The following is a 24,961-nucleotide window of genomic DNA, read 5'->3' as shown; positions in this document are numbered from 1 at the left end:
ACCAGCCCAAGCAACCACTCCCTCCACCATCAACTCACGGTGGCAGCAATGTGTAACATTTACAAAATGCACTGCAGTAACTAACCAAGACATCTTTAACAGCACCTTCCAAACCCAAGACCACAAAGAAGGACAATGGCATGCGGGAATGCCACCACCTCCAATTCACACACCATACTCGGAAATACATTTTTTCTTCTTAAAAAAACATTTAGAGTACCCAATTCATTTTTTCCAATTAAGGGGCAATTTAGTGTGGCCAATCCACCTACCCTGCATACCTTTGGGTTGTGGGGGTGAAACCCACGCAAACACGGGGAGAATGTGCAAATTCCATACGGACAGTGACCGAGAGCCGGGATCGAACCTGGGACCTCGGCGCCATGAGGCAGCAGGGCTAACCCACTGCACCACCGTGCTGTCCTTTTACTCGGAAATACTTGCCGTATCTTCATCATCACTCCCTAACGGGGAGTTTCTTCATGACGTGGACTGTAGAATTTCAAGAGGGTCAACACCTTCAAGGTCAACTGGGGCTCTTCTAACTTTTTCTGAAGTCTCTAATCACTGTCATTGTTTTGTTTCGGGTTTAAGGTTCCTTTTATATTTCTTCCTCCCTTCCCTGAATGGCCAGTTAGTATTGTAGATGAACATGTAAATAACCAACTCCCTAACCCTGCTCTGAAATCAGGAGTGAAGAGGTCAGTGAATGGTGACTGCTTCCAGTGCTCTTCCTGTCATTGGGGAAGGTCTGTTTCTATTTAGTACCTTCCCAGGCACACAGTTAGAAGTACCTCATGGGTGACTGTGGGCATCAATCAACATCAGATCACTCCTGGTGGAACCTGTTGGAGCTTAAATGCAGTGCACGACTCAACTGTACTGGATTGTAGATCTATCATCTATCATTTGACCAGCCTCATTGCTAAAAGCAATCATATGACCATTTTATCAATAATCTCTTTCCATCAATGTTGATGGCTGGATCTAATCATGTGATTCATTTGCACATTGACTGCTAAGACTCTGGATTAAAGGTAGTAAATATAGATCCAAAACAAAAGGAAAAGGGAAGTATTTATTTTATATAGTGCTTTTCACAACCATCCGGCATCTCAAAGCACTTTATAGCTAATTATTACTGTTGAAGTGTAGCCACTGCGTAAGCAGGAAGCACATGTTGGTCAGGTGGGGAACAAGCTACAGAAGGTTTACTCTGTGCACTAATCACTCACTGGCCTTAGTCAAACATGACGGTTTCCCTAGGAACTGCTGCTCATTGGTTCCCACTACGATGATTTATCCTTGGGCACAATCTATCTGCCATTTGCCCTTGGTAACCATTGTTCATTCATCCCTGTTAACCATATGACTGTCACAAGAAATTCCATCATAAAGACAAGTTGACATCTTGGAGCAGATTGAACTGATTAGAGTGACAAGTGATCCTTCAACTATTGCTGGAGTCATATCTTACAAATTGGAAGGAGTGGGATTACTATTTTCTTCTCCATTAACACATACATTACAGGCAGACGAGTAATGAAATAGCAGGAAATTAGATTTTATACGTATACATAATCTGGAAATACACAGGTGTTCAAATGGAACACCATGAAGGATTAACCATTAATTAAAAAATATATCCTATTTTTAATGGTCAATATCTGTCCCTTCTCGACAAGCTATTGCCCTGACTCTCCCTCTAAGGACTGGTTAGCTCAGTGGGCTAGACAGCTGGTTTATGCTGCAGAACAAGGTCAGCAGCGCGCGTTCAATTCCCGTACCAGCTGAGAATTCTGAATTCTCCCTCTGTGTACCCGAACAGGCGCCGGAATGTGGCGACTCGGGGCTTTTCACAGTAACTTCATGGCAATGTTAATGTAAGCCTACTTGTGACAATAAAGATTATTTAATTTAATTTTAATTAATGTCTCTTTCTCCACCTTGTCAAAAGTGGACAAGTGATCCTCTCTCAGAGAGATCCTCTCTCAGACCACTGCCGTTTCCATTCTTAAAGTGGATGCTAGGATTAGGCAGACTCGTTCATGTATCCTCCCACGCTCTCTGACTTCCTGGAATGATATTCGTTGTTTATTATGACCTTGTTATCCGGAGTGGGGGTTGGTGTTTTATGAAGGAAGGTCACAAATAAAAGAAAAACTGCCAAATGCAAACTCCTCAGTTGGGCAAACATGCTGTTTTCTTCAAATGGTGAAAATAAATGTAAAATCAAATCAGAGAAGCATGGATGATGATATATGCAGGGGTAACATGAAACCAAGGGTGATGGGTCCCATGACTAGCAATCAAAACTTTCTACAAAGATCAAACATTTGTGGAATTCAGCAGAACAGTGAGAACAAGATCAAATTAAATGCACAAAAGACACAACAGAACCTTTCTTTTGAAGGATGGATGTCTTTTGCCTTTGAGACAATCACAAGGGCCGGGAGAAGCAGAAAATTATCCATAATCAGCAGCCCAAGTTAGACTGCCAAGCTCCATCTTTCTCCATCACAACCTTGCTGTCCATTAACAGATGGATCAGCAGAGCAACCAAACAAGGAGAAGGAAGGAAACCTTCAGAAGGAATTAAAAATATCTTGGGCAGGATCTTTCTGATGCAGGGCGTCTAGCAGCATATGGAGTTAAAGCTTTTCATGTATTAACACACCTGAAAAAATATGACATTTGTTGAAACATTTTGTCTTGCACTCAGAGCAACTCGCAAGAACACCAATGTGAGGAAAAGCAACAAATGCATTGTTTCCCCTGACAATGGCATTCTTGCGAATTGTCCTGATAAGTGCAAGATAAAAAGCTTCAGCAAAATGGCTCTTTTTTTCAGCAATGCTCAGTTTCTGTGTCATGCAACAACTATATTAATGCGCCATTATTTTTATAGTAGGCTAGTCCATTATATAATACAACAGGCAGAATTTTTTTGTTAGTGATAGAAATGTCTGATAATTTGAGGGGGCAAGTGGGTAGTACCAACCATCACCAGCTTTCCACATTGAAAATATTTGCTCGGGGGTAAATTTTCTGGTCCTGTCTGCTGTGGGAATTGTTACGGGCGGGTCAGAAATTTTGACGGACCATTTAAAGGTCCATTAACCTCTGGGGGGGGAGGGGGGGAATTTCCAGTCTCAGGGTGGGCGTGGCTGGAAAGTTTCGCCCTCGGTGTGTGTTCCTCTGCCCTTTAATCACACCTCGCCGGTTCAAGCCTGGTGTTCTATTAGCTATTTCCTTAGCTCTGTTGTCTTCAATCACATTCCTAGTCCAAAAATTGCTGGTTTTGAAGTAACTGAAAGCTTTTAAAAGAGTTTGTTCCCCATATTCCCTAAATTGTACGTGGAAAGAAATTCTTCTAATACCAACGGTGCAACTTGAAGACTAATTCAAGCGTTCATCTCACCCAATGTTTTCTTAACGGTAATTAGGGGCCTTAAAGGCACAAAGTTTCATCATTGCTCACATTGTGCAATACACTATCTTTATTTGAACAGTTTATTGTACAATTCACTGAGCAACCTTTATCTGTCTAGGTCTGTGGCCTATACTGCAGGCTGCAAAATGGTGAGAAGGTGATCAGCAACATATTGCAGCAAGACCTTTACCTAAAGCTGAGGGAAATAGCAGTATAATGGGCAAAGAGGGAGAGGAATTACTGAAATGTGTGCAAGGAAACCTTCTTGACCAGTAAGTTTCCCGCCCAATGAGGGAAGAATTAGTGCTAGATCAAGTTCTGGGAATGATGTCAAGAATATTTAAGAATTGGATAAAATAAAGTTTAAAATAACTGGAAAAAGAGTGCAGCTGCTTGGAGGGTTTTGATATGCGAGTTAGCTTTGCAGCAGGATAAACAGATATATACTTTAGTGAAGGGGAGACATAATAATGCATGTCACACTTGCATGCTAAAAGCACGGCTTCTAAGGTGTGTTATTTAGAGAGCATAGGATCAGAAGGGCAAAATGCTATATCAGTAGCAGGGTTAGCTCTGTGCTGCAGGAGAAGCAGCTGATGAGCAGTTAAGATCATAACCATACACAGCCGGAAAGAGAAGCAATCCCGAAAGCAGGATTATACACACAAAGTTTCTGTTTGAAAAACTCAGAATCTATACTGAATCAGAAGAAAGGATTCCCAAAACTAAAGGTATACAATTCGGGTGTAGTCACTATTTTGCTGGATTTAGCTCAAAGTTAAACAGTATAGCATGTTGTTTTGGGACAAGGGACATTTGTCAGTGTTTAGGAACGTAGATAGATGTGGAGTGGAGTTAATTCAAGGATAGTGTGTGCCTGTATGTATGTGTGTGTGTGTGTAGCCATTATTGTAGTTAAATGTACCTTTGTTTTGTATAGTGGCCTTGTTTCTTGAGTGCTTTTACAAGTTAATAAACATTCTTTTATTTGAATGACTGCAACAAGACTGGACCTTTCCTCACTTCTGTGCATATCTTTCCTCACATTATATCAAATTGAAAAATAAACAATTTAAGAGGTAGCATTCCAATTTACCCTTCTGGGTTTAGGGATACATTCGGATCTAACATGAAGTGGGGTTATTAACAACAAAGGGGGCAAATGGAGCATATTTCAGTGGGGTGCATTTTGCAAACAGTGATCACACCACTGTTAGGTTGAGGGCAGCTGTGGAAAACAACAAGGAAAAATTAAATGTGTAAATATTCAATTGGGAAGATGACTAATTTCACTGAATTGGAAAAGGATTTGGCTCGGGTGGATTTGGAACTGAAAATCAGCAGGTAAAACAGTAAATGAGCAATGGGGAGGCCCTTAAAAAGGAAAACACTGTGAACACAACACTTTAGGAAAGAGTTCAAGCCCTTAGAGTGGGTCCAAGAAAGTATTTGCTAGAATGGTACCAGGGACGAGGGACTTCGGTTATGTGGAGAGATTGGAGAAGCTGGGGTTGTTCTCCTTAGAGCACGGTTATAGGGAAATTTGCTGCAAGTTCAAAGTCATGAAGAGTTTTGACAAAGTTAATGAGGAGAAACAGTGCGCAGCACAGTGGCGCGGTGGGTAGCACTGCTGCCTCACAGCGCCGAGGTCCCAGGTTCGATCCCAGCTGTGGGTCACTGTCCGTGTGGAGTTTGCACATTCTCCCCGTGTTTGTGTGGGTTTCGGCTCCACAACCCAAAAATGTGCAGGATAGGTGGATTGGTTCACGCTAAATTGCCCCTTAATTGGAAAAAATTAATTGGGCACTCTAAATTTTTTAAAAATGAGGAGAAACAGTTTCAAGTTGCGGGAGGGTCAGTAATGAGAGGACACACATTTGGAGCAATTGGCAAAAGAAGCAGAGATGACAGGAAGAAGGAAAATAAGTGAATTATTGTAATTTGAAATGCAGTGTGTGAAAATGGTGGAAGGAAAATAAAAAGCCAGCGAAAATTTCCGGCCATTGACGTCGGCAGGATGTTTCCGTCCCGCCGACACGCAGGTTCCGCAGCAGTGAGAGGGGTACATTCAATGGGAAACCCCGTTGACAACGGTGGGACCAGAAGATCCCGCCGCTGGCCAATGCGGGCCCATCTCCCGCTGCCGTGAAACACTCTGTGGGTTGCTCAATAATAATTTCAAATTGGAATTGAATAAACATTGGCAGGGGGGAAACTTGCAGGTAATGGCGCAAAAGCAAGATAGTAGGGCTAATTGGATAGTTTTTTCCACAGAGTGTGCAGAGACACAATGGACTGAATGGCTTTCTTCTGTGTTGAATCATTTTAATCAAACAAAACATTAGGTAAATCAAATTAAGAAAGAGAAAAGGGTAATTATAAACTGACACACGTTGCAGACAAATAATGGATGGGGTGGGCCATCTGCTTTTTACATCTCGCTCGATTTTTTTTCTTCCATATTGAAGCCGATGGGAACTGGTCTGATCCCATCAAATTTTTCTTTAATCAGTTTTCAGCCATTTTAGTACTGGTTCTTTGATTCATATTTCGACTTCCAATGGATGTAGGCCTTCATGACGTCCTCACTGAATTGTCAGAAATGCCAATGGATTCCCTGCAGGCAGTCCCACAGTTTCAGCTGACCGTCAGGCCTCTCTCTGATTGTTTATGTACCAAAGCTGGCTCGGCTCAATATTGAGAATGCCAGGAAGCGATAGGAAGTGATGGTCATAAACAGCTGCTGCACTGCTAAAACCAGCAATGCCGCCCTCCCTCAAACGTAGACATGCCAGAATAGAAACAGATGTTAAGTTTAGGCCACTTCCCCTTTGCTGGTTTAGTGACTGCACACTGTTTCCCAATTGCCAAAGAAAGATATACGTGCATTCTCCACCGGAAACCATGGTTTAACCGCAAGATCCAACTCTACTGAAGTCCAGTTCTGAGGCGTTCAAGACAGGTGACGCTGACCTACACAAGAAATCTAAATATGACCTCCGCAAAGTCATCATGGATGCAAGAGACAATCCCAGACTAAGCTAGAGTCCCAGACTAATGACACGGACTCTCATCAGTTGTGGCAAGGCTTAAACAATATAACGGGCTACTGAGCAAAGCTGAGTCGAATCTCTGGCAACAGAGCACTCCTCTCTGATGAACTCAATGCATTCTTTGGTCATTTCGAGCAGGAAGCCAACAAACTGTTGTCAACTGCCCCAACCGCCTCGGACACACCCATACCTGCCGTCACAGCTTCAGAAGTCAGATCCGCCTTCTTGAAAGTGAACGCTCGAAAAGCAACAGGTCCCGATGGAGTCCCTGGTCGTGCACTCAGATCTTGCGCAGACCAACTGGTGGGTGTATTCGCAGACATCTTCAACCTCTCCCTAATTTGTTATGAGGTCCCCACATGCTTCAAGAAGACCACTATCATACCGGTGCCAAAAAGGAACCAAGCAATGTGCCTCAACGACTATCATCTGGTCGCCCTGACATCTATCATGTGCTTCGAGAGGTTGGTCATGAGACACATTAACTCCATACTCCCAGAATTCCTTGATCCCCTGCAATTCGCATAACGCCTCAACCAGTCCACAGGAGGCTCTACACTCATCCCTGAGCATCTCGACAACAGGAACTCCTACGTCCTATTCATTGATTACAGCTCCGCCTTCAACACCACAATTCCAGCCAAGCTCATATCAAAACTCCAAAATCAGGACTTGGCTCCTCCCTCTGCAACTGGATCCTTGACTTCCTGACCCATAGACCACAATCAGTAAGGATAAACTACGACACCTCTTCCACGTTAGTTCCCAATACCGGGGCACGCAAGGTTGTGTACTTAGCTCCCTACTATACTCCTTATACACACACAATTGTGTGCCAAAATTCGGCTCCAACTCCATCTACAAGTTTGCTGATGACACGATCATAGTGGGTCGGATCTCAAACAACAATGAGTCAGAGTACAGGAGGGAGATAGAGAACCTAGTGGCATGGTGCAACGACAACAATCTCTCCCTCAATGCCAGCAAAACTAAGGAGCTGGTCATTGACTTCAGGAAGCGAAGTGCCATACATGTCTCTATCTGCATCAAAGCAGCCGAGGTGGAGATGGTTGACAGCTTCGAATTCCTAGGTGTGCACATCAACAACAATCTGTCCTGGTCCACCCATGTTGACGCTACAACCAAGAATGCACAATGCTTATACTTTCTCAGGAGACTAAGGAAATTTGGCATGTCCACATTGACTCTTACCAACTTTTACAGATGCACCATAGAAAACATCTATCTGGCTGCATCACAGCCTGGTATGGCAACTGCTTGGCTCAAGACTACAAAGATGTGAACACAGCCCAGTCCATCACGCGAACCCGCCTCCCATCCATTGACTCTGTCTACACCTCCCGCTGCCTTGGGTAGGTGGGCAGCATAATCAAAGACTCCTCCCACCCGGTTATTCTCTCTTCCAACCACTTCCATTAAGCAGAAGATACACAAGTCTGAGAACACGCACTAACAGATTCAAACCAACTTCTTCCCCACTGTTAGCAGACTCCTGAATTACCCTCTTATAGACTGTACTGATCTCTCCATGCATCTTCTCTACTGAGTAGTACTACACTCCGTATGCATCACCTGATGTCTTTGTATTTACATTGTGTATTTATATATGTCCTATTTTCCTCATGTATTGAACGATCTGCCTAGACTGTACGCAGAACAATACTTTTTACTGTACCTTGGCACTCATGACAAATTTAAAGTTGAGTTTAGAAAGTTTAGAATTATGCCTCCCCATCTCTCTCCTCATTCAACACCTACTTCTTTGATCAAGAGTTTCGTTACTTGACCAAATTTCAAGTTGTCCGAGATTTTTACATATATATATATATATATATATAAAACACAGAAACAGGCTATTCAGCCCATCTTGTCCTTGCCAGTGTCTGCTGCACTTTTACGTTTTGTCTGATGACACTTCTGCAAAGTGCCTTGCCATGTTTTGCCACATTAAAGCTGCTGTAGAAATGTGAGTTGCTGTTGTAAGATAATAATCTTTATTAGTGTCATAAGTAGGCTTACATTAACACTGCAATGAAGTTACTGTGAAAATCCCCTAGTCACCACACTACGGCACCTGTTCGGGTACACGGAAGGAGAATTCAGAATGTCCAAATTACCTAACAAGCACGTCCTTTGGGATTGTGGGAGGAAACCGGAGCATCCGGAGGAAACCCACACAGACATGGGGAGAACGTGCAGACTCCGCACAGACAGTGACTCAAGCTGGGAATCGAACCCAGGTCCCTGGCGCTGTAAAGCAACAGGGCCAACAATACAGCAAGTCTCAACCGGGTGAAAGAATTACTTTTTGATAATCCTATAAATGTATATATTATAAGGAGTTGATCTCCTGATATTTGAAATAGTTTCGCGTCAGAGAATAGACCGTTGCCTAAGGACAGGAGGGTTAAACCACAATGTGTTATTCTGCATGTGAGACCCATCTGGCCATGAACTGACTTGGACACTCATATCTCTTACACTGTGAAGCTCTATTGGGAAAGAATATAAAGGACCATTTTTAAAAAGGCTTTTCATTCACAGGATGTGGGTATCACAGGCAAGGCTCTCTCTAATTGCCTTTGAACTGAGTGGTTTGATGAGCCAGTTCAGAGAACAGTTAGAGTCTGGAGTCACATATAGGGCAGACTGGGTAAGGACAGCGGATTTCTTTCCTTGGAGGACTTTAGTGAACAAAATGATAACTTTTCATGGAACCATTACTGAGTCGAGCTTTCAACTTCAGATTTTTACATTAATTGAATTTAGTTGCCATGATGGGATTCAAACACATAGAACATAGAACATTACAGTGCAGTACAGGCCCTTCGGCCCTCGATGTTGCACCGACCTGTGAAACCACTCTAAAGCCCATCTACACTATTCCCTTATCGTCCATATGTCTATCCAATGACCATTTGAATACCCTTAGTGTTGGCATCATTGCTCTGTCTACATCATCTTTCTGTGATGATCTAGCATCATTAAGAGATGGGAGTAACAGCTTACTAAATAGGACTGTTGATTTAAAGTTATACTAGCCCCACTTTGTTTAATATCTAAACCAGTATACTTAAAGCCTCCAAAGCTTTACTCCCAAGTTTATTTTCTAACTAACCTTATCAATAACATTCCCCAAATTCTGCACTTCCACCCCATAAGAAATGATCAACTTGCAAAATGAAGATCACTGCAAGTTCTCCTTTATGGTATTAATAAAATATTGTGGGATCTGATTTTAGCTGAATACAACCTATTTCCAACAAAACGGAGTCTGAGATTTTAAAATGATTTCCAATAATCATGAGAAATAAACCGCAAGTTTGACTGCCATTTGATTATCAGGATCTATTAGTTTACCAGCATCTTTCCATTTCCTATGATCTTTACTTCGCTTGAACTGAACTCTGACTCAGATGGGAATCCAGCAGCGAGGAGAAAACAGGTTCGGCGCAGGACGTTGATCCATTTCCGATGCTCCAGGCCCCTGCTGGCGTCGAGATCGAAGTTTGTGCCTGCGCCAGCGTGAGATGCAAATGGGTCCTATTAATGGGCTGGGCGCCATATTCTCTGGGCCCGTGTGATTCTCTTCCTCTGGGCCGGGAATCACGTAGGCGAGAATTGGTGCTGGACCTGACAAGCGTGTATTTGACACAGTGGACCTCGCAGTGGGCCAAGGGGGTAACTCTTTAAGGGAGTTGTCGTCAAAGTCCATCAGAGGGTCACTGTCTTCCCACAATAAAAGACCTGCCAACTCTACCCCACGAGACACCCCCCAACCAGAGGCCCCCTAAATAAAGAGACCCCCCACAGACCCCTAAATAAAGAGATACCCACAGAGACCCCTTAAATAAACATAATCCCCCCCACAGACCTCCTAAATAAAGAGACCCCCCAGAGCCAACCTAAATAAAGAGACCCCCTAAATAGAGACTCCCCACTGATACACCCTAAACACCACAGGGGTGTGTAGAAGCTGTCGATCACAGCCTAGTAAAGTCAATATCAAAGATAAGTTAATGAATGGCTTGCAGATCAAAGAGTGCATATAAACCCAGCTGGTTGGTTTTCTCTTTCCAGGAATTGAAAGGTGGTGCTTCCTCTGCCTGGGCCAACAGATGTATTGCCTGGGTGAGTGTTAAAGCAGTGATTTTTTTCATTCCTCTGTCTGTCCAATGACAGCCGCCTACCACCGCCAAGAAACATGCCACGGGGAAGCACAAAATGTCACCCCCATAGTTTTTATTCCTGACGGGAATGTATAGTTGTTGGGAGTTATTATTTCCTTAAATGCTTGACATTGCTTAGCAACCATCATATCTTTCAATCCAATTTCCCCATCTATCTCAGCCAATTTACTTTGAGCACTTTAAATCTCTCAGCTTTTTTTCATTCCACTCCGATCAGATTTTAATTATCTTCGAGCTAGGTCGACAACTTCTGAGTTTTGAATTTTTGCTTTATTCACAAACATTTGAAGCCTACTCCTGAGCTAACCAATTACTTTTATCAAAATCATGGTTTAAACCGAGTTCCGTGTCTCTTAGTTTCTCATGTGTGCCTCCAAAGCATTTATCTGTGCTGCTGGATTACTCGTGTAATGATGTTACAAGTATGCCACAGTCTCCCGCTCTCCCACCCATCTTTCACAGCACAGACTCTCCCACGTTTGGTTCACGGGGTTTCAGCCAGAGACTGGTTGAAGTTGGGCATCCCTGGGGAATTTCTAGTGCAAGCTGTCTTCAATCTCAGCAGTCCTTATGAGACTAAAAAGTCTAGTTGCTATAAAGTGCGTATTTAAAGTGTCCATTATAGAATTATTTGACGGCTTGAGGCCAATTAACGTTCTGATGAAAGATCACAGACATTGGCCTGAATTTTCCAGTCCTTCCCACTGATGGGATCTTCCGGTCCCACCAAAGTCAATGGCCTTTTGAATGGCTTGCTGCATTTTCTGGCCCTGCCCCTGCCACAATGGGGCTGGTTAATTTGGTTCTCTCTCTCTCCACAGTTGATGCCAGACCTGCTGAGTGTTCTAGTGTTTTCTGTTTTTATTTCAGATTTCCAGCATCTGCAGTATTTTGCTTTCGTAAGAGACAATAACTTTCTTTGCCCCTTTTTTTTCAGAATGTTCAGTTTTGATTGTCACCTTGCCAGACAGTCGCTTTGAGTCTCTAAACCAGTGCTACCGGAAATTGGGTAGCATTCCTACTGTTACTCTAATCGATGCGACTCAGTGACTCTCTGGGTAAATGGGCAGACTGGTGTCAGAAGCCCGTGTTAAATCCCAACTTCAATCTGTTGAATTCAATGGACCATAAAATTGGACAGGGTGTAATTGAGCACTAAAAGGTGTGGTTATGTGGGCTACAAAAGAAAGCTATATATGTATTTTTGAAATGTTTTAATTTTAACCTTTGATTCAGAGCTAATGTTGGACTCCATTTAAAATTGACAATTTCCTCTTCCTTGGGCAGGAAGTGAGGTGTCAAATAAAAGTCGAAGTTGACCTTCATTTCACAGAGGATGTGATATCATTTCTTTTTTTCATTGTGCAGAAGGGTAGATCAAGGATAAATTTCAACTTCCCATCGTACTGCTTCCTGGCTTCGGAGATGGTGCTTGATCCAGGAGCGCAGGACCTGGCCGAGCCTCAAAAGAGCAAGAGGGCAGGCCCACCCAAAGTACTCAAGAAAGTGGCTGAGAGAAAGAGCGGTGAGAGGAACGGGATTCGGTCGCACAGCAGCCTTGCTCCAACACAGCTCGAGGCACCATTAAGACCTGTGTCACAGGTGCCAGGGCCGCTCACTTGCAGCTTTAAGGTCAGCAAGATGCTCGGAGCTGGAACGAGCCTGGTCAGTAACGGACATTGCAGCTGGATGAGACGGAGTGAGAGCTCGTACAGTGTGAACAGCACAGGCTCGGATTGCTCCCGAGCCCGGATTAGGAACGCCACTTCTCTCCCTCACATAACCAAGTACAATGCACGAGAGCCACCACCTGTTAAAAGCCCCTGCCTCTTGGTGGCACTAAGACCAATAAATGTCGACAAAGAGAAAGAGATATTTTTCCAGTCCAAGTACACCTACAATCCTCAGTTTGAGTATTCGGAGCCCCTCAGCAGCAGCATAATGAGCAAGTACAGCATAGCCTCTGACCGTTTCATCGAACAGGTGAGATCTTCTTCTCAAGTCACTAGAATCTGTTGTTTTCCATGATGTTGTTATCTCCAAAGTCAACCAGCCGGCCTCCCATCTTCCATGGTTCATGAATTTCAGCTCATTGACAAATCCTGCTGCCCATTGCGAACTGTCACCAAGCCTGTGCTCGCTGACCCACATTGGCTCGAGGTCTGGCAACGGCAGAAGTTTAAAATTCTCATCATTGTTTTAAATTCCTTTCCACCCTGCTTATCTCTCCATCTACCTCCAGTCCTACAGTCTCTCTCTATTTGCCTCCAAATCTGGCCTCCTGTGCACCTCCAATTTCCATCATCCCACCGTTCAGATCTTCGATTGTCACGATTCCAAGCTCAGGAATCCCCGCCCTAAACCTCTGTATTATGAAAAAATGAAATGAAAATCGCTTATTGTCACAAGTAGGCTTCAAATGAAGTTACTGTGAAAAGCCCCTAGTCGCCACATTCCAGCGTCTGTTCGGGGAGGCTGTTACGGGAATTGAACCGTGCTGCTGGCCTGCCTTGGTCTGCTTTCAAAGCCAGCGATTTAGCCCTGTGCTAAACAGCCCTGTTATCCCCTCTCCTCCATCAGGACTTTTTCTTCCAACCTACCACCCACTGATCCCAATATTTCCTTTTGTGATTTGGTGTGTAATTTTGTTTGCTGTTGATTCAGTGAAGCATCTTAGAATGTTTGCTGTATTAAAGATGCTACATTGATGCACTTTGTTCTTGTAGCAGTGTGCTAGTTGTCACCCTCCAAATTAGAATCAGCGTAAATCATTCTGATGGTATATAGGGCGGCACAATGGTGCAGTGGTTAGCATTGCTGCCTCATGGCCCCGTGGTCCCAGGTTCGATCCCAGCCCTGGGTCACTGTCCATGTGGAGTTTGAACATTCTTCCCGTGTTTGTGTGTGTGTTTCGTCCCACAACCCAAAGATGTGCAGGGTAGGTGGATTGGCCATGCTAAATTGCCCCTTAATTGGAAAAAATGAATTGGATACTCTAAATTTATTTTAAAAAAAGTAAACGGGTACATTACAGTTGATGGCATAGTGCTGGTTCGTGCAGATCAGGTAGGCTCCAAATTTGACCCTTGCTCCATGCTAAATTAGCTGGTTCCAGCCCTGCTAAATGACGGGTGGTGCGAATGAGGTTGAAAGATTGTGGTTACAATTGGACTGCAGTTTCTGTCTGGGCGTTGGTCTATTACAGTACCATGTTTCCCTAATGCCTTGTGGTTCAACTGTTGTTGCCGATATTGCTAATCTGTCTGCGATGATCCACAGTTTCACATATAATTCAATTTGAGCTTTAATTCCAAACTGCAGCAGAACACATTGTACTGATGGGAGAATTGGATTAGCTGCCGAAAGCTTACTGATCATCGGTTGTGTTTAATGGAGTTTAGTTTCATCATTTAAATTCTCTTTGAGCTGCCCTGATGGCTCAATGGGTTTGATCACATTTAATCATTGGTCTTTGCTGAGTTCTGATGTGAAGATGCCGGCATTGGACTGGGGTGAGCACAGTAAGATGTTTTACAACACCAGGGGCGAGATTCTCCGACCCCCCACCGGGTCGGAGAATCGCCGTTGGCCGTCATGAATTCCGCCCCCGCCGAATTCTCCGAAGGGAGAAAAATCGGCGGGGCGTCAATCGTGCCGCACGCCTCGGAGAATAGCACGGGTGGGCGCGAGGCAATGGATTTCGGGGCTGCCGATATTCTCCCGTCCGGATGGGCCGAAGTCCCGCCGACGTGACCCTTTCAAACCACCTTTCAATCGGCGTCAACCAGTGCTCAAGGTTTACGCCGACCAGCGTGGAGGTGGGTGACGGCCTGGGGGGTTGGCCGCTGGAGAGGCGATGGCGTGGCCGCAGTCTGAATGTGTGGGGGAGAGGTGTGTGTAGGGTTGTGTGTGTGTGTGTGTACTGCGGGGGGTCGTTAGAGTGGGCTGGGCTCCGGGGGAGTGCCAGGAGGGGGGGTGAGTGCCGGGGACGGGAGGACGACTGCCGGGGACGGGGGGGGGGGGGGGGGTCCGTGCCGGGGAGGGGGACGGGGTCCGTGCTGGGGAGGGGGACAGGGTCCATGAGGGGGACGGGGGGGGGGGGGGGGGGTCCGTGCCGGGGAGGGGGACGGGGTCCGTGCCAGGGAGGGGGGGTGCGAGGGCAAGTGAGTTGGTCCACCTGGCCAGGTGCCAGCCTCCAACAGTCGGACCCATGTGGTCCATGCCAGCCAGCTGGGGGACGGAGGGGGTATGGGCAATGATGACTTGTCGTCCCCCCCTTCCCCAGGCCGTCATGATTTCCGGTCAGCCAGCGATGTTGGCTGCCGTGGCGGCAGCCGCTAATGTCCATGTTGCCCTGGATGAGGAAGAGGATGAGGAGCGTGCCAGAGAGGCGGCGCAGGCTGCCGCAGAGGGGCAGGCGGCAGCCGACCAGGCTGGAGGGACACCTGACCGACAGGACAAGGAGGGGGAGGAGGACATCGCGGCCCCACGGCAATGGAGGCACCCGAGGACTCCCCGTGTGTACCGGCCCCAGCTGTCTTACCAGGACCTCACGGACTGGGAATGCAGGAGGAGACTCCGGATGAGCCGGGAAACTGTGGCACACATCTGCCACCTGCTGGCACACCTGTCACCGCGTGGCACTGGTGGGGACACCCTCTCCCCGTGTCCGTCAAGGTTACGGTGGCCCTGACTTTTATACAACGGGGTCATTCCAGGCACCGAGTGGAGACCTGTCCAGCATATCGCAGACATCGGTGCACCGGTGCATCCGGGCAGTGACAGACGCCCTATATGCCATTGCGCACCGCTACATCCGCTTCCCTGTGGACCGGGCCAGCCAAGATGCCCGGGCCGTGGGCTTCTCTGCCGTGGCCGGGTTCCCCATGGTCCAGGGCGCGATCGATGGGATGCACGTCGCCTTGCGGCCACCTGCAGATAACAGGGCCGTGTTCACCAATAGGAAGGGGACCTATTTGATGAACATACAGGTGGTCTGCGACCACTGCATGATGATCCTGCACGTCTGCGCCCGGTACCCGGGCAGTGTACATGACTCATATGTGTTGTCGCGGTCATACATCCCCGGCATGTACGAGGGACACCACCCCCGGCTGAGGGGCTGGTTGCTGGGCGACAGGGGCTACCCATTGCGATCGTGGCTGATGACGCCTATACGGAGGCCACGCAATGAGGCGGAGAACCGCTACAATGATGCCTATGTAGCGACAAGGGGAGTGATAGAGAGGTGCTTTGGCGTGCTGAAGATGCGTTTCAGGTGCCTGGACCTCTCTGGGGGCGCCCTCCAGTATCGGTCAGATAGGGTCGGCTGCATCATTGTGGTGTGCTGGGTCCTGCACAATATAGCCCAGCAGAGGGGCGATGTGCCGCAGGCAGAGGACGGCGGAGTGGAGGAGCAGCAGGAAGAGGCGCAGTCCTCCCCAGATGAGGGGGATTGGGGCAATGGTCAGGGCAGACGGGGTAGACACAGGCGGGTGGCTGTCCACCGTTACCGGCTGGGCTAGCGGGCACGGGACAGGCTGATAGACGCCCGCTTCACTGACTAGATGGGCGTGGGAATCGGGTAGTATGGCCACAGACCGCACACGATGGCAACACCCGCCCACCCACACCCCCCACCCACCCAGCACCTTCACCCCCCCTCCCCAACCCCAGCCACCCCACCCGCATGCACACCACCCCCCCCCCCCCATTGCCGATCCACCTGCGGCACAACGGCCGGGCTCACACAGTTGCCGGTGGACGCGTGTCTATTGCAGGCCATGGGGGATGATGACAACCCGCCCTGCGATGAGCTCCTGGCTCCACATCATTGGACTATGTCTGAGCCATGGCCACAGTACCACCATCCACCCGGACCATCCCTGCATGCGGCTGTGACACTGCAGCGCACGGTCCCGTCCTCTGCCCGGGGGGATGTTGATGGCCCAGGGGGAAAGGGGGCAGACTCACCTGGGGCTGAGGTAAGACCACCCCTCACACACACACTTGCGCTCAATGTACATGACACCCCTGCACGCTTTGGACAGAGCACAAAGGCAGCTTCTGTAGGTGTAACATTGACTTTAATAACGAAAGGAGTTCATGCATGTGCCCTAGCCCCTAAAACTCATCTATGCCCTGCACCCGTGCCAACTTACTCAGTGTCTAATTGTTTGGCCTTACGGACCCTATGACTACGTCTAGGTGGTTCCCCAGATGGCACAGCAGAACTGGAGGTGGACTCCTGTGATTCCTGCCCTCTGACACGGGATCCCTTTGGCGGCCGTTTCCTGGGGCGTCCTGGCCTAGATGGGCCAGGCTGCGGCCCGGGCGACTGGGATGGCGAGCTGCCAGCCTGTCCTGCCCGTTGCCCACCCGATGCACCTGGGACGGAAGGGGGGGAGCCCGAGGTGTTGAGGTGTTCTGGGACCTCCCCTACAATGGGACCCGGAACAGGCCCCAGCACCTCCTCCTCCCTCGGGGTGCCCGATGGCCCCCAGGCCTCTACATGGGTGGGGGATGCGAACGGACTGGCCATCCGATGCCCCCCCGACATCTGGCGCTGCCAGTCCTGGAGGCCCGTGCTGGTATCGACAGGGGTCTACAGGTTTGCAGCCATGGAGCTCAGGGAGTTGGCCATCCCTGTCTGTGTCTGGGTGACGCCGGCTAGCACATGGGCAATAGCGCTGATGCCCTCAGCGATGGCCTGCTGAGACTTGGCCATGGCCTGCTTAGACTGGGCCATGGCGTTGAGCGCCTGTGCCATCTGCCGCTGGCGCTGGCTCATGGCCTCCTGTGAGAGGGCAGCCATGTCCTGGGCCACAGACGCCACCTGCACGGAAAGCCCCAGGCCTCGCAAACCGCTCCCTGTCGCACCCATTGCCACCCGTGCGGTGTCGGCCTGGGTGGCTCGCATGACCGGCACCACTGCCAGCTCCTGGACGCGGGTGGACTCCTCCACCTGCGACTGCAGCCGCCGCAAGCCGGCCGTCACCCTCTTCGCTCGTCTCCGGGTCGGTGGTTGCATCGGATCTATGTGTGGGTGTGGTAACTGCAGGAACCCGGGATCCATCTGGGCGGCAGATGTTCGCTTGGGCTGGGCTGCCCTCCGACCGCCCGGCCCCTCTGCTGCTCCTATCTCCACCTGCTGTACCGGGACGGCTGTGTTGTGCGCACCAGTGAGTGTACCAGACGCCTCATCACTAAAGTGCCCAACCGAGGTGAGTGTTTCTGCGATGGTGGAGGGTGTTGGTGACAGCAGTGGCGTTGTGTCGTGCTCTTCGTCCCACTCTGAGTCCATGGCACTTTGGGGTGGCGGTTCGTCTCCGCCCATCCAATCTGTGTCACTGTCCTGTATTTCAGTTTCCTGGGTAGGGGTGTCCTGGGTAGGGGTGTTCTGGGTTGTGGTTTCGTGGCTCGGCTGTGACGGGGGCCTGTGGCTGCCCCTCTCGTCGCTGGGTGGCAGACGCCTGCGTCGAGACGGGGCGTCGCCTCCCTGTTGCTCCAGGTCTCTCCGTCTCCAGTGGCCTCCAAGGGGCATCCTGCGGGCGTCGCATGCCAGAGGGTCCGGGTCTCTCCATCTCCAGTGGTCTCCGAGGGGCATCCTGCGGGCGTCGCATGCCAGAGGGTCCGGGACTCTCCATCTCCAGTGGTCTCCGAGGGGCATCCTGCGGGCGTCGCATGCCAGAGGGTCCGGGTCTCTCCGTCTCCCGTGGTCTCCGAGGGGCATCATGCGGGCGGTCTGCATCTGCGGGGATGGGTGCCTCGACGTTTGCTCCTGCGATACACAATGAAGCATGCATGGTTAGACACGCAGGCAGTGATCAGGTGATATAGGGGAGGGGGGATATAGGGGAGGGGGGATATGGGGGCGGGGGTATATGGGGGAGGGGGGATATGGGGACGGGCTGTCGGTGGCTCACTTGCTGGTGGGCCCCCGACCTGCATCAGCAACCTCCTAGTCCTCAGGTCCGCCAGCAAGTTCCAGGGCCCTTCCCTCATATTCGGTCAGTGGCCTCTCATCAGCGGGGCCTCCTCCAGTCCTCACATGCTCCTTGGTGTTGTGTGCGCGTTTCTTCTGTGGGGGGGTTGTTGCAGGGGTAAAAGGCAACAGTGTTAGACAGGTATATGAATGCACGCCATCGGTTGCGCGTGTATTGCAGAGGTTAAGGTTAGGGCTGGATTCACTTGGGGACATGGGGGAAGGCGGATATGGGGGAGGGGGGATATGGGGAGAGGGGATATGGGGGACATGGGGGAGGGGGGATATGGGGAGGGGGGATATGGGGGAGGGGGGCTATGGGGGAGGGGCGATATGGGGGAGGGGGGATATGGGGGAGGGGGGATATGGATATCGGGCAGTGGGGGGGAGGCTCACCCTGGCTGCTCTGACGAGGTTGTTCACCTTCTTGTGGCACTGGGTGCCTGTCCGTGGTGTCAGGGCCACAGCGCTGACGGCCTCTGCCACCTCCCTCCACAGACGCCGGCTGTGGCGTGGGGCAACTCTGCGGCCGTGTCCGGGATACAGGGCCTCCCTCCTCTGCTCCACTGCGTCCAGGAGCGCCTCAATATCACGGGACTGGAACCTCAGGGCTGAGCGGCGGCCGGCCATCCGGTCGGGTGTTCCGGTCGGGTGGGGGGGAGCAGCGCGTCCTTAATGAGCCGTCACGCCGTGCAGCGTGTATGACGCCGCACAGCGTGAACCACGTGAACCAGCGCGGATAGCGTCACGTCGCTGCTAGCCCATTCCGGGCCGGAGACTTTGCGACGTTTGGGGCGGCGTGATGCAGGTGGGATTTGCGCCGTTTTTGGCGCCGGTCGGCGGACATCGCGCCGATAACGGAGAATTTCGCCCCAGGTTAAAGTCCAACAAAGCTAGTGACATCGAAACAAACCTGTTGGACTTTAACCTGGTGTTGTAAAACTTCTTACTTTGCTGAGTTCAGTGAAGGTGGCAGGATGCCGGTTGTACAACTACAATTAGTATCAGTGCCCTTTGGTTACCATGTTTAGTGCAATACAAAAGCAGGTAAACAACAGGGTCAAGGAGCACAGATTAAGATAAGGGAAACACTTTGCCAAGGTAAATTATTCAAATGAAAGCAAAATACTGTGAATGCTGGAAATCTGAAATAAAAAACAGAAAATGTTGGACAAACTCAGTAGGTCTGGCATCATCTGTGGAACGAAAAACAGTGTTAATGTTTCGAGTGATTGAGAAGAGTTACAGGGAGGTAACCACACCCAAGGTACAGGACAAGAATAGCTGGGTTACAGTCAGGGGTAAAAACCCAAACAGGCAGACAGTGCAGGGATCCCTTGTGGCCGTTCCCCTTCAAAACAAGTATACCGTTTTGGATGCTTTTGGGCGGGATGACCTCCCGGGGGAAGGCCCTAGCGGCCAGGTCTCTGGCACTGAGTCTGGCTCTGGGGCTCAGAAGGGAAGGGGGGAGAATAGAAAAGCAATAGTTGTAGGAGATTCAATGGTTAGGGGAATAGGTAGGAGATTCTGTGATCGCGAGCGAGACTCCCGGAAGGTATGTTGCCTCCCGGGTGCCAGGGCCAGGGATGTCTCGGATCGTGTCTTCAGGATCCTTAAGGGGAGGGGGAGCAGCCAGAAGTCGTGGTGCAGATAGGTACCAACGACATAGGTAGGAAAAGGGGTGTGGAGGTAATAAACAAGTTTAGGGAGTTAGGCTGGAAGTTAAAAGCCAGGACAGACAGAGTTGTCATCTCTGGTTTGTTGCCGGTGCCACGTGATAGCGAGGCTAGGAATATGGAGAGAGTGCAGCTGAACACGTGGCTGCGGGAATGGTGTAGGAGGGAGGGCTTCAGGTATTTGGATAATTGGAGCGCATTCTGGGGAAGGTGGGACCTGTACAAGCAGGACGGGTTGCATCTGAACCAGAGGGGCACCAATATCCTGGGAGGGAGGTTTTCTAGTACTCTTCGGGAGGGTTTAAACTAATTTGGCAGGGGAATGGGAACCGGATTTGTAGTCCAGCAACTAAGGTAGCCGATATTCAGGACGCCAAAGTGTGTAGTGAGGCAGTGGGGAAGGGAACACTGACAAAGGAGAATACTTGCAGGCACGGAGATGGGTTGAAGTGCGCATACTTCAACGCAAGAAGCATCAGGAATAAGGTGGGTGAACTTAAGGCATAGATCGGTACTTGGGACTACTTGTGGCCATCACGGAAACTTGGATAGAAGAGGGGCAGAAATGGTTGTTGGCGGTCCCTGGTTATAGATGTTTCAATAAGATTAGGGAGGGTGGTAAAAGAGGTGGGGGGTGGCATTGTTAATTAGAGATAGTATAACAGCTGCAGAAAGGCAGTTCGAGGAGTATCACCCTACTGAGGTAGTATGGGTTGAAGTCAGAAATAGGAAAGGAGCAGTCACCTTGTTAGGAGTTTTCTATAGGCCCCCCAATAGTAGCAGAGATGTGGAGGAACAGATTGGGAAACAGGTTTTGGAAAGGTGCAGAAGTCACAGGGTAGTAGTCATGGGTGACTTTAACTTCCCAAATATTGAGTGGAAACTCTTTAGATCAAATACCTTGGATGGGGTGGTGTTTGTGCAGTGTATCCAGGAAGCTTTTCTAACACAGTATGTAGATTGTCCGAACAGAGGAGGGGCAATATTGGATTTAGTACTTGGTAATGAACCAGGGCAAGTGATAGATTTGTTAGTGGGGGAGCATTTTGGAGATAGTGACCACAATTCTGTGACTTTTACTTTAGTAATGGAGAGTGATAGGTGCGTGCAACAGGGCAAGGTTTACAATTGGGGGAAGGGTAAATACGATGTTGTCAGACAAGAATTGAAGTGCATAAGTTGGGAACATAGGCTGTCAGGGAAGGACACAAGTGAAATGTGGAACTTGTTCAAGGAACAGGTACTACGTGTCTTTGATATGTATGTCCCTGTCAGGCAGGGAAGAGATGGTCGAGTGAGGGAACCATGGTTGACAAGAGAGGTTGAATGTCTTGTTAAGAGGAAAAAGGAGACTTATGTAAGGCTGAGGAAACAAGATTCAGACAGGGCATTGGAGGGATACAAGATAGCCAGGAGGGAACTGAAGAAAGGGATTAGGAGAGCTAAGAGAGGGCATGAACAATCTTTGGCGGGTAGGATCAAGGAAAACCCCAAGGCCTTTTACACATATGTGAGAAATATGAGAATGACTAGAGCGAGGGTAGGTCCGATCAAGGACAGTAGCGGGAGATTGTGTATTGAGTCTGAAGAGATAGGAGAGGTGTTGAACGAGTACTTTTCTTCTGTATTTACAAATGAGAGGGGCGATATTGTTGGAGAGGACAGTGTGAAACAGATTGGGAAGCTCGAGGAAATACTTGTTAGGAAGGAAGATGTGTTGGGCATTTTGAAAAACCTGAGGATAGACAAGTCCCCCGGGCCTGACGGGATAGATCCAAGGATTCTATGGGAAGCAAGAGATGAAATTGCAGAGCCGTTGGCAATGATCTTTTCGTCCTCACTGTCAACAGGGGTGGTACCAGGGGATAGGAGAGTGGCGAATGTCGTGCCCCGGTTCAAAAAAGGGACTAGGGATAACCCTGGGAATTACAGGCCAGTTAGTCTTACTTCGGTGGTAGGCAAAGTAATGGAAAGGGTACTGAAGGATAGGATTTCTGAGCATCTGGAAAGACACTGCTTGATTCGGGATAGTCAGCACGGATTTGTGAGGGGTAGGTCTTGCCTTACAAGTCTTATAGAATTCTTTGAAGAGGTGACCAAGCATGTGGATGAATGTAAAGCAGTGGATGTCGTGTACATGGATTTTAGTAAGGCATTTGATAAGGTTCCCCATGGTAGGCTTCTGCAGAAAGTAAGGAGGCATGGGATAGTGGGAAATTTGGCCAGTTGGATAACGAACTGGCTAACCGATAGAAGTCAGAGAGTGGTGGTGGATGGCAAATATTCAGCCTGGATCCCAGTTACCAGTGGCGTACCGCAGGGATCAGTTCTGGGTCCTCTGCTGTTTGTGATTTTCATTAATGACTTGGATGAGGGAGTTGAAGGGTGGGTCAGTAAATTTGCAGACGATACGAAGTTGGTGGAGTTGTGGATAGTAAGGAGGGCTGTTGTAGGCTGCAAAGAGACATAGATAGGATGCAGAGCTGGGCTGAGAAGTGGCAGATGGAGTTTAACCCTGAAAAGTGTGAGGTTGTCCATTTTGGAAGGACAAATATGAATGCGGAATACAGGGTTAACGGTAGAGTTCTTGGCAATGTGGAGGAGCAGACAGATCTTGGGGTCTATGTTCATACATCTTTGAAAGTTGCCACTCAAGTGGATAGCGCTGTGAAGAAGGCCTATGGTGTGCTCGCGTTCATTAACAGAGGGATTGAATTTAAGAGCCATGAGGTGATGATGCAGCTGTACAAAACTTTGGTAAGGCCACATTTGGAGTACTGTGTACAGTTCTGGTCGCCTCATTTTAGGAAGGATGTGGAAGCTTTGGAAAAGGTGCAAAGGAGATTTACCAGGATGTTGCCTGGAATGGAGAGTAGGTCTTACGAGGAAAGGTTGAGGGTGCTAGGCCTTTTCTCATTAGAACGGAGAAGGATGAGGGGCGACTTGTTAGAGGTTTATAAGATGATCAGGGGAATAGATAGAGTAGACAGTCAGAGACTTTTTCCCCGGGTGGAACAAAACATTACAAGGGGACATAAATTTAAGGTGAAAGGTGGAAGATATAGGAGGGATATCAGAGGAAGGTTCTTTATCCAGAGAGTAGTGGGGGCATGGAATGCACTGCCTGTGGAAGTAGTTGAGTCGGAAACATTAGGGGCCTTCAAGCAGCTATTGGATAGGTGCATGGATTACGGTAAATTGATATAGTGTAGATTTATTTGTTCTTAAGGGCAGCACGGTAGCATTGTGGATAGCACAATTGCTTCACAGCTCCAGGGTCCCAGGTTCGATTCCGGCTTGGATCACTGTCTGTGCGGAGTCTGCACATCCTCCCCGTGTCTGCGTGGGTTTCCTCTGGGTGCTCCGGTTTCTTCCCACAGTCCAAAGATGTGCAGGTAAGGTGGATTGGCCATGACAAATTGCCCTTAGTGTCCAAAATTGCCCTTGGTGTTGGGTGAAGGTGTTGAGTTTGGGTAGGGCCATCTTTCCAAGAGCCGGTGCAGACTCAGGGGGCCGAATGGCCTCCTTCTGCACTGTAAATTCAATGATAATCTATGATTAATCTAGGACAAAGGTTCGGCACAACATCGTGGGCCGAAGGCCTGTTCTGTGCTGTATTTTCTATGTTCTGTGAGTCTGTGTGATTCTCCTTCAGAGCTAAAGAGGGGAAGAAAGGTGATGCATTTTAAACTGTTTAAGAGGGGGTGGAGCTAAGTCGAATGTCAGGGATAGGGCTAGGAGAGAATGGAGAAAGAAACATGTTTTGGGCTTGAGACGAAGGAAGTGTTAATGGCAGTGTTAAGGGCTAAAGGGTGTGCTGATAATGGCATAAGGTAAGGTAGCAGAATGTGTTAATAGCAGAACAAAGGTCAGCGCTCCGTAAAAGCAATACATAAGAACAAGTGGCAGATGGCTCCATGGAGGAGGGGGTGCTTGTTTTAGGACAAAACTTTTTGGTATAAAAAAAGGGGTCAAACTGGAAGAGAAAGTTCACAAGTGTGAAATTGCTGAACTCAATGTTGAGTCCAGAAGGCTGTAAAATGCCTAATCGGAAGATGAGGTGCTGTTCCTCCAGCTTGGGTTGGGCTTCACTGGAACATTGCATGTATAATTGCATGGCTTCAGCTTTGAAATGCCTTCCATTTATTTCACTTTTGTATGTGCATGTGCCTGTATATTTCTAATAATAATAATCTTTATTATTGTCACAAGTAGGCTTACATTAACGCTGCAATGAAGTTACTGTGAAAATCCCCTAGTCGCCACATTCCGGTGCCTATTCGGGTATACAGAGGGAGAATTCAGAATGTCCAAATTACCTAACCGCACGTCTTTTGGGACTTGTGGGAGGAAACCGGAGCCCCCGGAGGAAACCCACGCAGACACGGGGAGAACGTGCAGACTCCGCACAGTGAACCAAGCTGGGAATCAAACCTGGGACCCTGGCGCCGTGAAGCAACAGAGCTAACCACTGTGCTACCGTGCCTTAGCATGTGTTTCTATTTGTCTTTTGCTTTTTATAGTATCATCAAAACGTTATGGCACAGAAAGAGGTTATTCAGCCCACCATGTCAGCCAAAAGAGAAAAAAAAAATAACCTAGCT

The 24,961-nt window shown here is 48.6% G+C and overlaps 1 protein-coding gene across 4 annotated transcripts in view; it reads left to right on the top strand.

The window, feature by feature from the left end:
- The window catches only part of kiaa0895l, a 192,000-nt gene that overhangs the window by 114,326 nt on the left and 52,713 nt on the right, over nt 1-24,961 (top strand). For 2 of the 4 annotated variants that reach the window (XM_072518554.1, XM_072518555.1), the window contains 2 exons: nt 10,588-10,638; nt 12,066-12,680. The exons of 1 other annotated variant lie outside the window; for it this stretch is intronic. In XM_072518554.1, the coding sequence (XP_072374655.1) occupies nt 10,588-10,638; nt 12,066-12,680 (666 nt within the window). The remainder of the gene's footprint in view (nt 1-10,587; nt 10,639-12,065; nt 12,681-24,961) is intronic. One more of the 4 variants, XM_072518556.1, reaches the window with a different exon arrangement.

Source organism: Scyliorhinus torazame, chromosome 10 (assembly GCF_047496885.1).
Source record: "Scyliorhinus torazame isolate Kashiwa2021f chromosome 10, sScyTor2.1, whole genome shotgun sequence".
Lineage (NCBI taxonomy): Eukaryota > Metazoa > Chordata > Chondrichthyes > Carcharhiniformes > Scyliorhinidae > Scyliorhinus > Scyliorhinus torazame.
Note: the sequence above shows the minus strand (reverse complement) of the source record. Positions and strands in the feature narration are given on the sequence as shown.